The sequence below is a fragment of the Siniperca chuatsi genome, linkage group LG7, assembly GCF_020085105.1.
Source record: "Siniperca chuatsi isolate FFG_IHB_CAS linkage group LG7, ASM2008510v1, whole genome shotgun sequence".
Lineage (NCBI taxonomy): Eukaryota > Metazoa > Chordata > Actinopteri > Centrarchiformes > Sinipercidae > Siniperca > Siniperca chuatsi.
In genome coordinates, this window is record NC_058048.1 from 7,917,267 (window position 1) to 7,933,823 (window position 16,557).

The 16,557-nt window shown below is 41.0% G+C and overlaps 1 protein-coding gene across 1 annotated transcript; it reads right to left on the reverse strand.

Moving 5' to 3' along the window:
- Nucleotides 1-3,788: 3,788 nt before the first annotated feature.
- On the reverse strand, nt 3,789-16,021 carry si:ch211-11n16.2 (zinc finger FYVE domain-containing protein 1). Its single transcript, XM_044201324.1, has 12 exons — nt 15,777-16,021; nt 14,671-14,952; nt 12,457-12,679; nt 12,056-12,273; nt 11,790-11,896; nt 10,544-10,652; nt 10,190-10,287; nt 9,974-10,091; nt 9,346-9,516; nt 8,935-9,127; nt 8,258-8,356; nt 3,789-7,565 (listed from the first exon to the last, which is right to left on the reverse strand). The coding sequence occupies exons 1-12, from the start codon at nt 15,891-15,893 to the stop codon at nt 7,333-7,335; spliced, it is 1,968 nt and encodes a 655-aa protein (XP_044057259.1). The 5' UTR covers nt 15,894-16,021; the 3' UTR covers nt 3,789-7,332.
- Between the last annotated feature and the right edge of the window lie 536 nt (nt 16,022-16,557).

Below are 16,557 nucleotides of genomic sequence, written 5' to 3' on the forward strand. Positions count from 1 at the left end.
TTTCAGAAAATATGCTTAAGCCCCCCGCATTAAATGAAACCACAACACCTTGCTGTTCTATTCAACCCTATACAACAGTGCCCCCACCTACCTGTGCACTGTGCATTGTACTGCATAGTAAAGTTGGTTGCAACAGTCTACAAAGGCGATGAGATGCTTGGTTGCCATAGCTACACAGTGAAAGACTAATTTATAACAGCTGAAAAGTGCTGTAGTCTGCAAAAACTGCCTCCTATAGTGCCAGAAGAAATGACAGGAGCTGAAAATACAATGTCATCCTAATGCACTCTCAAGGCATAGGACAAATGTGTGTGTGTGTGAGTGTGTTGGAGGATGTCCCCTGCTCTTTGTGTGTATTAAAGGTTTAATTTTTGCACATACAGCAGCCAGGGCTCAAATTTGAAGTGTGTGCGCTATGATCAGAACGGATTACTTCAAGCTAATCATACAAGAGGGTGGGTGTGAGTTTTGTGTGGTGTGACTCATTGCAACTAATACTAGAAGACAGGCAGTGATCTTTGAGTGTGTGGATGGAAAACATTACTGTGGGCTATGTTGTTTCACTTCCAATTAGTGCTCTCTCTCTCTCTTCACTGCTTTTCGTGGATGTCTCCAAAACGAAGGTTGCTGCCCCTTTCAACTCTTTGCATCACTGTGTACGTAATTAAATAGAGATGGAAAGGAAGGATGAGTGCGTGATATGTGTGTGTCCATATAGTATGAGTGTGTGTGTATGCGTCTGTCTGTGTGATGGCAATGTCTGATAGCAGTATGAGCATAGACTCAGTAATGGTGTTTGTGTAATGGGCCATGTCTAGATTGTCAGATCAGCACTGGATAATGCTACGCACACACACACACACACTTATCCTTCTTATCGCTACTTCATCATACAAAGGTACAACCCCCCACACACACACACTGAATTGTATATATATATATATAAGCTTTTACCCTGAGATCTGCTGATATTTCCTGCATTCTGAGTGACATATCAGAAATTCTTTCAAGACTTATACTCTCTCTCTGTGTCACACACGCATACACACACTGATCTAATGCTGCTAATTAGAATGGATATAGTGTTGACAATGTGACCTTGCAGGTTTTGAAGCTAGGAGGAAGTAATTACACTGATTAATTATGTGTTTGCTATTGATTAGTGCAGCAGCTGGTTCCAACAGCATGACAGGGGCAGTAACGTAAATGTTTTAAGGATGACGCTTGAAAGAAGTGAAGCAGTGATCCATTTGAATGCTTGTGTAGTGAGCAAACAGGCCATGACAAGGTTCCATGAAAGGGTTGCAAGCAGTGCTTGTGTGTGTGTGTGTCTGTGTCTGTGTCTGTGTGTGTGTGTGTGTGTGTGTGTGTGTGTGCGTGTAGAAATATGCAAACATCACAAAATTCTGATTTCGGCCCACAGGGTTTGAAGCAAACTCAAATGCCATGGCCAAGGCACACACACATACACACCATCTGCACACAGACACACAAAGAATCCTAACAACTGTGCCCGTCTGGGATTTCTGCACCAACATTTTGGCACCATTGCTGTCTCGTATGACATTGTAGACCCATTGTAAAATGAGGAATCCCATCAGAGTTGTGGGCAGAAACACTGCGATTGGCTCGGCAGATACGTACATTTTTAGGTATAACACTTGAGATGGTGATAGTTAGGTTTAAAGTTGAACATATCTATGTTTAATTAAGATTACAGATGGTTGGTTAAGGCTTAAGAAGGCGAGACTTCCATCTTTGCCCAGAACTGCAGTCCATATACTCTCTCTCTCTCACACACACACACACACACACACACACACACACACACACACACACACACAGTGTCAGCTTCTACCACCCCCTGCCAGCAGCTGTCACTCATCAGCGTTGGGTGCCAGAGAGGACCAGAGCCAGTCTGCTCTCACTCACCCATTGTTTGCTTTTCTCAAATCATCCAAGCAGTGATGTAAATCTTCTATTTACTATGCCACAGAAACAGAGGGGGCTTTCCTGTATGCTGCGTTATGCCTAATGAGCTTAAAGAGATGAAAATGACAAGTCTTGAAAAGTAAGAGTGCTTAGTCACAAGCTTAATCACTTGCTCACTCACTGTTTGTCATCACATGGATGACAGATTGTCAATAATATGATTAAATCTTCTAATATTTCTGTTTTTCTTTTAAATGCCATCTTTATTATCATGCTACAGTTCTTAGGGCTCTGATTATACTGTATTAATACAACAGTTTATGCTTATGTAATCATATAAGGCTCCTCTAAGTATGTGATGGTGATGGTGCATTATGACTTGTGACAACAATACATGTACATGTAATCATATAAAGACCCAATCGCCTCTGCTGGCTTCACATGTGACTCATGTGATAAGCCACTGTGGATTACAAAATTAGTTATACATTCCTCTGCACCATCTTTGTAATATCAGCTCTGGTTATGAAGAGCGGTTTCAGGCTCTTAAAACATTAATACCTTAGTGGCAGAGAAGATGCAAATTTCTGACTTCCAAATAGGGCAGCTTTATAGTAAAATCCCCTGCTGGGACTCACCCAGGACAGTTAACAGTGGGTGGTCTCATGTAAAATTTACTATGGTGCAGCTACAAAATTTCTGTTCATCTAGCGCCCCCCTGTGTAGAAACAGGGCATCACAACATGGGCCCAGCAACCTATTTTATGCTACTACAACTAAAATAGATCCCACCAGATTTGTTAAGCCAATACTCTTAGATTCTTGTAAGGTCTTTGTTTAACTGCGCATGTCTGAAGGCTTGCACTAGTAACAGTAACCTTTACAGACTGCTAAATGGCTCTTGATAAAAAAAAAAAAAACTGACTCAAGGCACAACATTGCGTGACAAATACTGTTTCACACTGAAGGACACTGTCCTGATAAACACAGAGGCTCAGTACGGCTCAGTAAGCTCAATATATTAAACTAATAACTAATATTAAGAGTGACTTCTTTTGCTGTAATCTCAATTATCACGTCTAAACTTCAATAAATATTCAATAACTACATTGCAACATAATCCATACTAATCTTATAAACTAAACAGGACTCAGCAAGCAATATTTACACTGATAGGCCTAACAGTCAATCATAATAGGAAATGTACAGGTGTTACTAATAACACTGCCAATACCAGGACCCTGAAACTGAAACAGCTAAATGGAATTTGACCATCGTTAATTTTATACTTACACCTGTGCTTTTCCCAATGTGACATGTCAGAATGTCTTCCATGAAATAGGACTATTAACTTAATCTGTTTATATAAACCACTGACATGATGGACATCTATTCTTGCAGTACTGGACATCTGGACAAAAAGTTAAGTAATGGCAATATTAGTACAAAAATAAAACCAGCCGCTCAGAATCTGGCAAACTGGACTATTATCATAATATGCAAGTCCTTTTACTTGTTTTTTAAGCCTTACATAACCTAGCACCTTCATATGTCAGCAAATCATTTTGTGTTTCAACTAGAACTCTCAGATCTTCCTTTTGCTATTTATATAATTCTTCCTGTTGGTTTTATTGTTTTATGGTTTATAGTTTTGCAGGCATTTTCGTTTTCTGCTTAACATTGTTTTTAATACAATGAAATTTGGGTTGCATCTCTGCTTGAAAGGTGCTATACAAATAAAGTTATTATTAGTATTATTAATGCATAAAAGGAAATAATATATGTAATATATGTGAAAAGGGTAGACTTAGTATACTATAGGAAAATAGTACAAAATGATGAATACAACAATCAACTGTATGTATATAATGTTCTTAATATAATATGGAAATTGACAAGCTCTCCAAACACACAACAACTCCAGTACATTCATATAAATATTACAATATCTGACTGTATTCAAGAAAAGCTATGAACATGAACATTACCAATATCTTCTCACTCTGTGGTCATGATGTTATTGAAAACTTTAAACAAATTACTTGCAGCATCTCTCTATTCTAGACTGAAAGAGTTGTCATAACCATAAAATGACAAAACCTTGGTCAGGATTGTGACAGATAGTAAGCACGTAACAATCACATCATGTGCTAGTTTCCACCTGTTCCAGTAGCCACACTCAGACTTTGTACAGAGGCCTATAGAGAAAACGGAAGAGCCTGGTGGTTTTGTAATCACTGACTGAATGTGTCTTGTTCAAACTAGTGCTTCATGATGGGTTTTTCCACAGCGGTTTGGAGGACCACACACACACAGTAATAACAGTGCAAACACACGCAATGTAACTTATCCGTAGCAGCTCCAGTCCCTCAGTCAAAACCCCTGCCTGTCCACACCAACACCAGAACTACCTTTAACTTCAGTGTGTGTGTTCTCTTTCTACAACTACAGTGTCGCACTAAATCAGTTTTTACAGCATGGTAACTGTAAATTGTGGCTGTTCTGCAGTGGAAGAGCTATGTGCTGTAGAAGTAAATAAAAAGAGACTGACTGTGATCTACAGCTGATGATCACCTCAGAGTCAACAACCAATAAAAGGTTATATTTTCAGAACAGCATCGTTTTATGCTTATTTTGTTACGTCCATCATTTAAAAACTTTTACTGTGTTGTATCTTTAAAAATTGACTCTACAGTCTATATACAGACAGATGCTCCTCTGTCTGTTGCCTCCTCACTGACACCATGTATAGTCTGTGACTGACACTAAAGTCAATTTAGGCTTGCATAATTGGTTTGTGAAGGAAATGAGCACATTAGTCAGCGATCCATTAGAGCACTGGACATCAGGGACCATGAACTTCAGATAACCTTGAACTGGAGATTGTAAGAGAGAGAGAGAAATTATATGGAAACATATGTATGTACCTGTCACCTGCTACACTGTAAATAGCTGACTTATTGGTGATTCTCTGGGTAAATCTGCTAGAGGCCAATCACGTATGTCTTTAGGGAGACAAAGAGAGAATTACTTAATGGACTGGAGAAAATCAATAAATGAAGACGACATGGGAGTAACTGTATTTCAAAACAGAAAGATCGAGATCTCATGAAAGTAGCCAGCATTTGATTGTTAGTAGAAAAACACACACAGCACCAGCTACACTTTTCTGGGATTGAACACAAGCTCATTTGTGTGGACTGAAAAGGCACATAGGGCCTTCATGCCAGTAGAAAGAAGATATATAGAAAACATGCTGTATTTATTACTCCACCAAGTACAATTTGGATAAAACGTTTCAATCTGATTTCACAACAACATAAGGAATATATTTACTGCTACTGCAAATGGAAAAGAGAGCTGTTAAACTCACTACCAATATGAAGCATATATATAAAAACTAGAGAATGAGCACAAACACCATCTTTACCACCCACAGCCACAAAACTCAAAAGAAATGGACACTGCTGGGAAAAAAGGATTAAACAAAAACAACTTATTATAGTACAGTATTACCGAATTCTGCATAGAATTAGCTAAATTACTCCCTGACATTAATCAGTTTAAAGAAAAGCAAAACGGAGGTATTGTTGATTAGGACACATAGAAGACAAGCAAAATCGTTTACTCTCCTGCTCTAAATATAAAGATATCAGAGAAGTGCATTTCCCAACATGGGCTAAAAGAAATATCACAATTCTATTAATTATGCTGTGAAGAGCAAGTCTGTGTCCTGCTGGGTGAAAAAGCAGAAACATGAATATCTGCAGATTTCAGCCTCACCATCAGATATCGTTTTGAATTATTTAGCAGGTTAATCACAATTTAATTCACATATGTTCTTCTTTTTTATTGCCGCAGTCTTTGTGTTGTCATCTAATTACTTTTGCAACAATGTTTAATACCCATTCATGCAAATAAAGCATGAATGGTTATTAGGGAGAGATTAAAGAGAGAAAGGCAGTAAGTGATTTAGAAATTTGTAGAGACACAAAATCTTTTTTGTTTTCTTTATTTGGACGAGCCTGATTTATGAAAAAAAAAAGAGAGATTGTCAATTGCTAGATTTCACTGGAAAACATCTTTAAAATTGAAAAACAGAGAAAAATGGCATTAATGCCTTCACTACGTCACACAGAGAAACTCCCTTTGACAGAAAGTGTAATTTTCAATCATGTTAACTTGCATTTATCAAAACAACTCTGTGGTCCAGTCTAGTGCAGTCATATTCATTTTATTAAGAAAACCTTCTGAAGTATCACTGGCTCAAGAGAGTGCCCACTTTTTATAATAACCTCAGACAGGTAAATACACATCAGTACACAGGTATTTCCATACATTGGAATGTCTATAATGTGTTGTGCTACAGATTCTTTTCCTATCATTTCACCATATTGTAGATACAACTAAGAGTTAGATGCTCTGTAATTAGGCACAGATAATCTCATTCCGCATATGGAGGAATCGTTAGGGGCTACAGAAATGGGAATCAAGATTCCCATGAAGGCACACACTGCTGTAGCTCTTGTTTCTCCATCTTGCATCTCCTTTGCCCAGAAAGACGAGCACACAAAAAGTGACTTTTTTCCCTCCAAAAGTCTGAACTGCTTTGTGTTTCCACTCTGTCCATAATTTACCCCAGAGGGAGAGAGATGGTTCAGAGGAAGGTGGTGAGGAAGATAAAAACAAAAATCACCTCACACAATCTCTATTTTTCTGAGGGCTTTGCAGAGACAATGCAAGTTGTTGAGATGACTTGATACTCTTTAAAATAGAGGGGTGCAAAAATCCCTCAAACTTAAAAATTCCTCACTATTCCCAGTTCATCCCTTTTATTACTTCTCCTGTAATTTTGAGCTAACATTGTTCAAATTGAGAATGGGCAGCGTGCAGCATGGCTGTGCAAACACAAATTAATGAACAAAGAAGACTACACTTGAGTGCAGTTAAGAGACAAGCTCCGCTGTTATAAAGAGAATTGAGAGGAGTTTTATGTCTTCATTTTCAAAAATCTGTTAAAATCACATCCAGCTTTCCATTAGTCCAGTTAGTTTTATAGCAGTTTGACTGGTCCAGTGGGGCTGTAGCAAAAGTGATCTATGTTGAGCTTTACCTCATAACTGCTGCAGAATCAGTTGCTCAAGGAAGGCAGATGAGATAGATGAGATGGAAAGCTAATCCTAGGTCAGCACTGATAAACACCAGCCCTAGTGCCCAGGTGGTGACCATTTTAAGCTTCTTTTTGCACAAAACCAAGGGCGATTCCATTTCTGCCATTTAGTGCTGTTTAATCAATCCTCCTTGTTCTCTTGGAGCAGCAGTGCCAGGATTCACAGTGTTTTTGTGGATCATCTGAGGAAGACCGAGTGCACTTTGAGAAGTTCTCCTGGTTGAAAAAGCTCACAGACTATCCGTGCGGGCGTGGCAGCTGTCACACACTCTGACTGGGTGGTCCCAGCCTCGGGAGGGCACAGGCCTGATGTGCGTGGAGCAGGGACCGCACACACCCTGTCCGCAGGCCCTGCAGTGGTGCTTGGACATTGCCGAAGTGAAGGTCTTGGAGCACTGGTGGCACTGGGTGATGTCCTGGTCTGGCACCCAGTAGTCTGGCCGAGCCACATCTTTCACAAAACCTGAGGGGAGTGGACGGAACAGTAAATATTTAATTCAATATTTTTGGCATAGGTTGTATATGGTTTTTCTTAGAGCATAAATATCGATATCTGAACAGAACATTCTGTGAAATAATAATATATACACTGGGGCTGGTGTAAACCACTTTACATGATCCCAAGCTTCATTAATGTTTATGGTATGAATCTCCAAAAAGCCATTACATATCTCAGATGGATGGATAGCTTCTAGATCATTAGATGTTTATTTATGACACACGTTTCTTGTAGATGAGCTATCAAGTCAAAGTGGCCCGGTGATATGTCCACCTCATTAGCCAGAATTTAGAGTCAAATATTTATTGTTGTCAGCACAAATTCGGGGTTTGTGGCAACACGGTTGTCGATGGTATGTTCAATCCTAAGCAACAAGAAGCACAGCCACATGTAGATGGCAGGATTTTTCTCCCCTCAACAATGTTGCAGTTCACTTCTATTTAAGTTTATCTAACAGACAAACAAATAAAAATGTTGTTTCATTTTGAAAAAGACAATTTCAGCTGGCCAAACCACATTTTTGTACTCTAAAATTGGTAATTAGAATTGTGTTCAACAAACACTGATTGGTCAAAAGCCATTTGACCCAGAGATAATGTGCAACCAGCTGCAGTGAACTGACAGACTGTGTAATGGTAAAATGCAGCTGCACTCACAGAGAGGGTAGTCCACAGCTGTGGTGACCATGTCCAGTGTGGACTGGGCCACCTCCGTCACCCTGCGAGCTATTAGACCACGAGGCTCCACCTTACACACTAAAGAAAAGAGGTGCACATATGTGTGAGACTGGAAGACACAGATGTACCGTACACAAAAGCAACAATAACAATATTTATGAGTAGCTATCACACACAAAATCAGCATTTAAATACAGGAAATTAATTGAACACATTTTACAATAACGTAGAAAAGGTTTCAGTCGTAGTCATCTGTATACTGTTTTCAGAATCAAGACGTTTCGGCTCCCATCCGGAAGTCATTCTCAATTGAGAATTGATTCTGAAAACAGTGTCCAGATGACTACGACTGAAACCTTTTCTGCGATAGAACACTCCTGGACGAATGAGGGACTACACCGTCTCATTTTACAATAAAATAAATGAAAGGAAATCTAGGTGTAGTTAAGTTCTGAAATTACAAATGAGCAGAAAAAAAGATGCTAGCAAATTAAATGCTTAAGGACCGAATGGTCCTCATGTTCATTGACCTTGTTCTCTATTAATCCATGTAATGTAATGATCTGTCAATACTTCTTTCTTTATTAAAATGACATTTATGTAACTGAACACACACTGCCTGGTTGAAGTTCACTAATTGGTTGGAAGTGTCTTACCCTGGCTGTTAGTGTCAGCTGGCCCTCCCTGTCGGTAGCAGGCCTTACACACCCTGACAGGGCCACTGCCCCAGCCTCTCTCTGGCACCGGCATCCTGTGGCTGGAGCAGGGATGGCAGAAACCCTCGCCACATGATCGGCAGTGGTGCTTCCTCTCCGCCTCCTCGAACACCTTCTGACAGCCATGACAGGCCTGAGGAGCAGGGGGGGAGAGGAGGATTGAATGATGGAAGGAGTGACATGGTAACATTATTCTTGCAGGCATTGAGTGAATAATTTGTTCCACAATGTCAAACTTGTGTGTGTTAAAAAAGGAGAGATATTTTCACATGTGGCCCTGTGCATTACAACTTTAATCCTTGATATCTGAAATGTTCTGCAGTGTTTGTTGTTTTAGCTCTTCAAACTCACAGTGATCTCTGTGTTGGGTCTCCAGTATGGCGGCGCCACCTGGTCAGTGAGCCAGGCAGTGACAGCTTTGGTGGGGCCGGTGCTGTACTCCGACACTGACTGGATCATGAAGTTCATCCCATCCAGCACCCTCTGGGCAGCGTTCTGGTGGGTGGTCAGAAAGGTATCCGACTGAGAGAAGAGGGATGAAAAAAATGCAACTGAAGGAGAGGTGTACAGGGTTTCATACAAGTAAAGTGAGGGAGAGAGGGATGAGAGACAGATGGAGAAAATAAGATTGATCGGAAAAGGTTGGTCAGTGACTCACTACAGTAACGTTCAATGAATCCCGACTAAAGCAGTGATAAACAGTTAAAATGTATCACTTGCGGGCTCTCTGCACACCAACCTTCATGCAAGATGTTGCCATTTTAATGTTGTCTTATTGGCAAATGTTATGCATGTTGCAAACTTTGTTAGAATGAAATGTCCAGCATATAATGCATTTAATGATGTCATGTAGGAAGGAGAAATAGTTATGCAAGCTAAATGCATAATGTCATCAATCATTGCAACGATAATTTCAGTATTCAGTAATTTTGTACTGAAACTATAAACTGGAGGAAGAGAAGAAGGGTGGAGTACTCACCCCCTCCCAGACATGCTTGACCTCAGATCGCACCACGCTGCTCTCAGGGTCCTGGTTTCCCATCCAGTACTGTCTGCTGCGGTAGATTACACCACAGCTAGCACACTCCAACACATAGCTGAGAGGGAGGTGGAGACAACATCCTTGACAACATTGCCAAGGATGAAAGGCAATGAACAGGTGTGTGTGTGCATATATATATGTATATTTACTTACCCTGACCAGGCATACTTGGCCAGTCCAAACCATGGGTTGTCACTGGAAGCGGACGTCTTGGGCACGACAATCACCTCTCTGCCTCCTTCATAGCACCTCTAGAGACATAAGACATAAAACAGACATATATATATATATATATATATATATATAAAATGTAAAAATATTAAAAATATATTAAAAATTGTATTTGTGTTATTTTTTGTAAGATAGCATGTAAAGAATAATTAGAAAAGGGGCAAAGGGGCAAAGGAGCGAGATACAGCATGAAAAAAACTCCAGTGAGCTGAAACCACATATGCAACATCACATTTTGAGCTAGCTGACGAGGCTGGTGTAAGGAGTCAGTCTTACCTTACAGATAAGGACCTTGTTGTTATACTGGTGTGCGTACTGGCACAGTCCATCTGCCATGTGGGGGACCCTGTCTTTCAGATGGTTCATTCCATTTTTACAGCGAATGCTGGAGACGAGACAGAACATGACAGACGTCAGACTCAGTGATGGGGGCAGGTTTTGTCTGAACGATCTGTACAGTCCATTAATCCAGGACTGAATCCTGTCACAACCAGTGTTATGATTTCTCCCAGAAACACAAAGAGTAGGGGACTCCCATTTCTCCTTTCCAAAAATATGGAAAAGACATCAAGTTTTATGTGTCCCACTGGGGAGACAGTTAACATCCACAAGAACAACAGATTTCTGCTTTAAGAGAATAAATTCCAATTCTGTGATTCAGCCAAAGACAACAAAAAGATTTCTGTTTATGTTTCCATCTGGCAATAAAAGCCTTTAACTATTGTATAAAGATTCTGAAGATGAGGGATGCTCCCTAATGCAAGTATTTTGAGTAAAAGGAGTTACATTTAGACAAACATTTGGAAATTAAAGGTCCCCACCAAACATGATTCAAGCCATAACGATACTTTGCTTTAAGTAATAATTTGGATTTATAAGGAATATTGGAAGAAATGTTGTTAAACTATGGAAAGTGTATCTGTAATTTGCTGAAAGGATGCAAAGGATCAATGTACAGATCTCTGAAGCTGCTAATGCCGAGATCTGACCATGAGGAGTGGTCAAATCTGTGGAAAATACTTGTCTCTTTGTCTTGAAGGCTGAATGAATGACACTATTCTTTGAGAAACAGAGTAATGGACAGTAGTAGTAGCGGTAGTGTGTGAGGTGGGGAATAGGAGAACGAGGGATCTCTAATTAAGCATCCAGCATAGGATAACTCAAAGATTTGCAGCCCAGTAATAAAACTAGAGGTGTGATACAGCCACCCCCGACATTCTTAGTTATCTATAATAAAGCTTGACATAATCTAAGGATTATTTTCATTCCAAAGAATATTAGATTTTTTTTTTAATCTTTAGAAAGTAGAAAAAAGGAATTTGAGAACAAAATAAGTATGCACTAAACAACGTAAGTGATGAGAACTTTGTACAGGTATAAAAGAGTGAAGTGCCTTATCTCTGACTGAATGACCTGAATTATTTATTTTATTTTATACATTTCAGGCCCAATTCAAAGATGGAGAAAAGCCTAAGACAAAAAGAGACTGAGTACCTGCTCATTAATGTTTAAAATGACTTACTTGCAGCTGAGGCAGACAGCGGAGCAGGTGAAGTATTCGTCTGGGAAGAATGAGTATAGGGTCATCTTGTCGTCTGACAGTTCTCCACAGAAACGCTCACTTAGGGCCTAAGCAAGCAGAAAAAGGAAGGGGGAGACGTAGGACACAAAACAAGATAAGAGTCAAGGCCACAAGACTAACATCGAACAAAGATCACAACTTTCTGTAAAATTTCTCTAAAACTCTACTTGGTGTCTATTTAACACAGGTAACGATCCATCACTTACTTCCAAAGCGTGAAACACTATCCCGGGCTGGCGGGGGGAGCGTGTGTGAGTGTTCTTCACTTGCTGCCTCACGGCCTCCAGCAGCCTGTTGTAGTCAGTGGGAGGAGTGATGGTCTGGGAGCCTACATACTGCACCGAGCTGAAGGCCTCTGTCCCCAAGCCCAGGTCGTGAAAACGCTTCTGGAGCAGTGTGTCGGCATGGCCACCCACCTTAGAATCTACAAGCAAAGAGATTGTAGAAAAAAAAGTTTAATTGGACAGCAGGGACCACAGAACAAGAGATTAAAACCCATAAAAAATACATCATGTAAAAAGGCAAAGAATTATGCTTGTAAAACGGAGGTGTGTTTTTGTGATCACACACAGTATATGCATGCCATTTACTATATTATCCTCCCTACCATGGCCGAGCAACTGAGTGTGCGTTGTCTCCTGGAAGACGATAACTGCCGGCCCAAGAGAAGAGAGGGGCACGTCCAGACCACAGCGGCTGGAGAGGGCCCTGAGCTCCGGGGTGAAATGCTTCAGGTAGGCCCCCGAGGCGCTGCTCAGGAACAGGAACATGTCGTTGTGAAGGCGCTCTGCCCGTGTACGATAGACTACTATATCAGACACTGCCAATACCTGGAAAAGAAGGGAGTAGATATGGAGAGTTAAGGCAGAAGTAGCATCTACAGTTAGGTCCGGGAATATTTGGACAGCGACACAATTTTCATAATTTTGGCTCTGTACGCCACCACAATGGATTTGAAATGAAACAATCGAGATGCAATTGAAGTGCAGACTTTCAACTTTAATTCAAGGGGGTGAACAAAAATATCGTATGAAATGTTTAGGAATTGCAACCATTTGTATACACAGTCCCCTATTTTCAGGAGCTCAAATGTAATTGGACAAATTAACATAATCATAAATTTTCATTACTTTGTCGAGAATCCTTTGCAGGCAGTGAACCCTGAAATCTGGAACCCACAGACATCACCAAATGCTGGGCTTCCTCTTTTGTGATGCTTTGCCAGGCCTTTACTGCAGCTGTCTTCGGTTGTTGTTTGTTTGTGGGCCTTTCAGCTTCAGCAAGTGAAATGCATGCTTGATCGAGTTGAGATCAGGTGATTGACTCTGCCATTGCATTCCACTTCTTTGCCTTAAAAAACTCCTGGGTTGCATTTGCAGTATGTTTTGGCTCATTGTCCATCTGTACCGTCCGATCAACTTTCCTCAATTTGGCTGAATCCGAGCAGACAGTATCAGTATCCGGCTGCTTCTGTCGCATCATCAACAAACACTAGTGACCCAGTGCCAATGGAAGTTATACCATCACACTGCCTCCACTGTGTTTTACAGATGATGTGGTATGCTTCAGATCACGAGCCGTTCCAAGCCTTCTTCATACTTTTTTCTTCACATTATTCTGGTACAGTTTGTTCTTAGTTTCATCCGTCTAAAGAATGCTGTTCCAGATCTGGCTGGCTTTTTTTACATGTTTTTTGGCAAAGTCTAATCTGGCCTTTCTATCCTTGAGTCTTGGTTTGCAGCTTGTGGTGAACCCTCTGTATTTGCTCTTGTGAAGTATTCTCTTCATGGTAGACTTGGTAATGATATGCCTACCTCCTGGAGAGTGTTCTTCACTTGGCTGGATGCTGTGAGAGGGTTTTTCTTTTCCATGGAAAGGATCCTGCTATCATCCACCACTGTTGTCTTCCGTGGACGTCTAGGCCTTTTAGTGTTGCCGAGCTCACCGGTGCGTTCTTTTTTTCTAAGAATGTACCAAACTGTTGATTAGGCCCGCTATCCCGTTATCTCTCTGATGGATTTTTTTTTTGTTTTTGCAGGCTAAGGAGGGCCTGTTTCACTCACTTTGAGAGCTCCTTTGACTGCATGTTGTGGATCCACAGAAACAGCTTCCAAATACAAACGCCATACTTAGAATCAACTCCAGACCTTTTACCTGCTTAATTGATGAAGAAATTAAGCAGTCCATGACACAGCTTTTGAGTCAATTGTCCAATTACTTTTGGTCCCTTGAAAAAAAGGGGGCTACATATTAAAGAGCTGTAATTCCTAAACCCCTCCTCCAATTTGGATGTGAATACCCTCAAATTAGAGCTGGGAGTCTGCACTTTAAGCATATATTCATTATATAACTGTAATTTGTAAATATTTTGGTAAACAGCTAAAATAACAAAGATTGTGTCCGTGTCCAAATATATATGGACAAGGAAGAAGACATGCCACATCTTAGTTATTTTGAACACACAATATCTTAAAAGACTACAGCATGTGACGGCACTGCACGGTACACAGAAATACTGTTAATTGTGTGAGGAAGCTAATTAAGACTGCCGGCATCACATGGCCCTGGAGCAACACTGTGCTGGGCAGAAAACAGGGGCTCTGGAGACGCTATAATGCAATTTCCGATCTATTAAGAAATGTATGGGGCCTGTAAATGATTACTAGCTACCTATCAAACTGTGTGAGTACAAAACTCACTAGCCACGGCCACAATCTTTCAGCCTTATTACAGGCAACTGCATTGCAGTGAACTGTACATTGTGTCATGTGAAGACAAACCATTTACCATTTTGTGTCCAACCAGCGACCCCTAAAATTACCTTTAGCAGCAGCCGCATTCTCTGGTTCTGATTGGCTGCAGCCCCCAACAGGCCCTCAGTATCCAGGGCGACCAAGCTGAGGGTGGGGTCATACGCGGCCCACACTCCCACCGTACAGGAGCTGGGGGACTTGGAGGTGTAGAACACACTCTCACCACCGAATAGGATGTGGTTGAGGGTGTGTGACTTGCCATCACCGGTGTTGCCAAAGATGGAGAGGACCTTGACTCCTGCCACGTCCCCACAGCCAAGTCTGTCCACAAAGTCAGACTCATCGCGGACCTGGAGGGAGGGAGAGGAGGGAGAACACCAAGAGGAGAGGCGTTTATGGACAGAGGATGGATTGCTGGGCTGTCTTAACATGATATCATTGGCTCACCTGCTGACTTCATTTAATCAAAGGAAAACCTCATTGAATTTGTGTGAACAATTCCTACTCGGATGACAAGGAGCCTTAATACACAACAAAATAAAGAACTGGGTTATATATTTCTATTATCTATGAGGATATTTACATTCAGTTCAGATAAAAATCTTTGAAATGAAGGCTGTATTCATTAACACTATGCAGCTGAGCCTTCTGTTCTCTTAGGACAAACTTGGTTGTGCATACATCCCAGACTATGTGGAAAATAATCATTATCGCCACTTTGTACTATTGTAACAGCCCGATGAGAGGGTGCCTCCCTGCGGGTCAGCTGTGCTGTATGACTCACCAGGGATTTTCCCAATGCGAAACCCATTTAATGCTCTGCCTCTCTCAGTTGTAGTTTATGCCTTTTTTTTCGTTGAGGTATCATGGGCCCTTGTTAGCGGAAACATATCTGTAGGCTAAACATGATGGATGTCACGGGTAAAAGCTATTTATTGTTACAAAACAAATCGTGGAGCGAAATCTGTCACACTTTGTTGAGTTATATAGAATATGCTGACTTTAGCTCGGTGTTGTGTAAGCTAATCCGGCTCATGTATCAACACTGTAACTGTTAGCATCAGTGACAACAGATAGTTAATGGCCTTCAATAGAGCGTGTGTTGTCCTCCTCTTCTTAGCCTAGCAGCTAAATGTTAGCAGCCGCTAGCTCAGTTGACGTTAGCTAACTTTACCTGCAGGTTTTCTTGTTCATCCACCAGCAGGAAGCTCGGGACACCGCCTGGACGCTTCTCTGCCGTCATTGAACTGATCGATATACTCTCCATTTCTTTCATCAGTATTTCGGACATCGTTGTTTAATTACTTACAACATATCTGTGACGGCGAAAAGCAAAACGAAAGTTCAACATGACTCCTGTTCGTCTGTCAATCACAACAACAGCGCGTGTACTGCTGACGCTGCGGGAGGAGCCACGGGGCACGCAGGCAGTGACGTAAGACGCAGTGTGTGTGTGTGTGTGTGTGTGTGTGTGTGAGTGTGTGTGTGTGTGTGTGCGCGCGCGCGCGTTTGGTCAGCGTCTTGTCTGGTACATCAGCACCACCCTGTGGTCAAAATGCAGAATAACACAGGACCTGCCATTCAACCAACTTCCGAAATCAGGGGATAAGAAAGCATAAAATTAGATGAGATGATGACACAGACCCATAAATTCTGTGTATTCTGTAGTAGATTTAAAAGTTTAGACAAATTATGCAAACCAAACAAAATTCAAGTCCACATATTCCACTAGGTAGAGCTGAAAAATATGCGTATTTTAAAACAGCAAGTAATTTATAATCACAGCAATAGGCCTACACACCTAATCACAAAGTTTCCATTTAACTGGCAGAGCGTTTTATTGGAGCAGTGCTGCCATGTTAGAGCTGCTTGCTAATGTTCATTAAATATTTGTTAGCACAGATCTATAAATATCACATGTCACTGAATGGCTTAAGAGCGGCGCCACTGCTGCT

Bases quoted from the DNA above. Each gene is read 5' to 3' on its own strand.
- si:ch211-11n16.2 (XM_044201324.1), bottom strand. From the start codon at position 15,893: ATGTCCGAAATACTGATGAAAGAAATGGAGAGTATATCGATCAGTTCA. The intron at 10,092-10,189 runs GTAAGTAAATAT...CCTCCCTCTCAG, and splicing joins GCCAAGTATGCCTGGTCAGG to CTATGTGTTGGAGTGTGCTA. The intron at 7,566-8,257 runs GTGAGTGCAGCT...CACTCCCCTCAG, and splicing joins AGCTGTGGACTACCCTCTCT to GTTTTGTGAAAGATGTGGCT.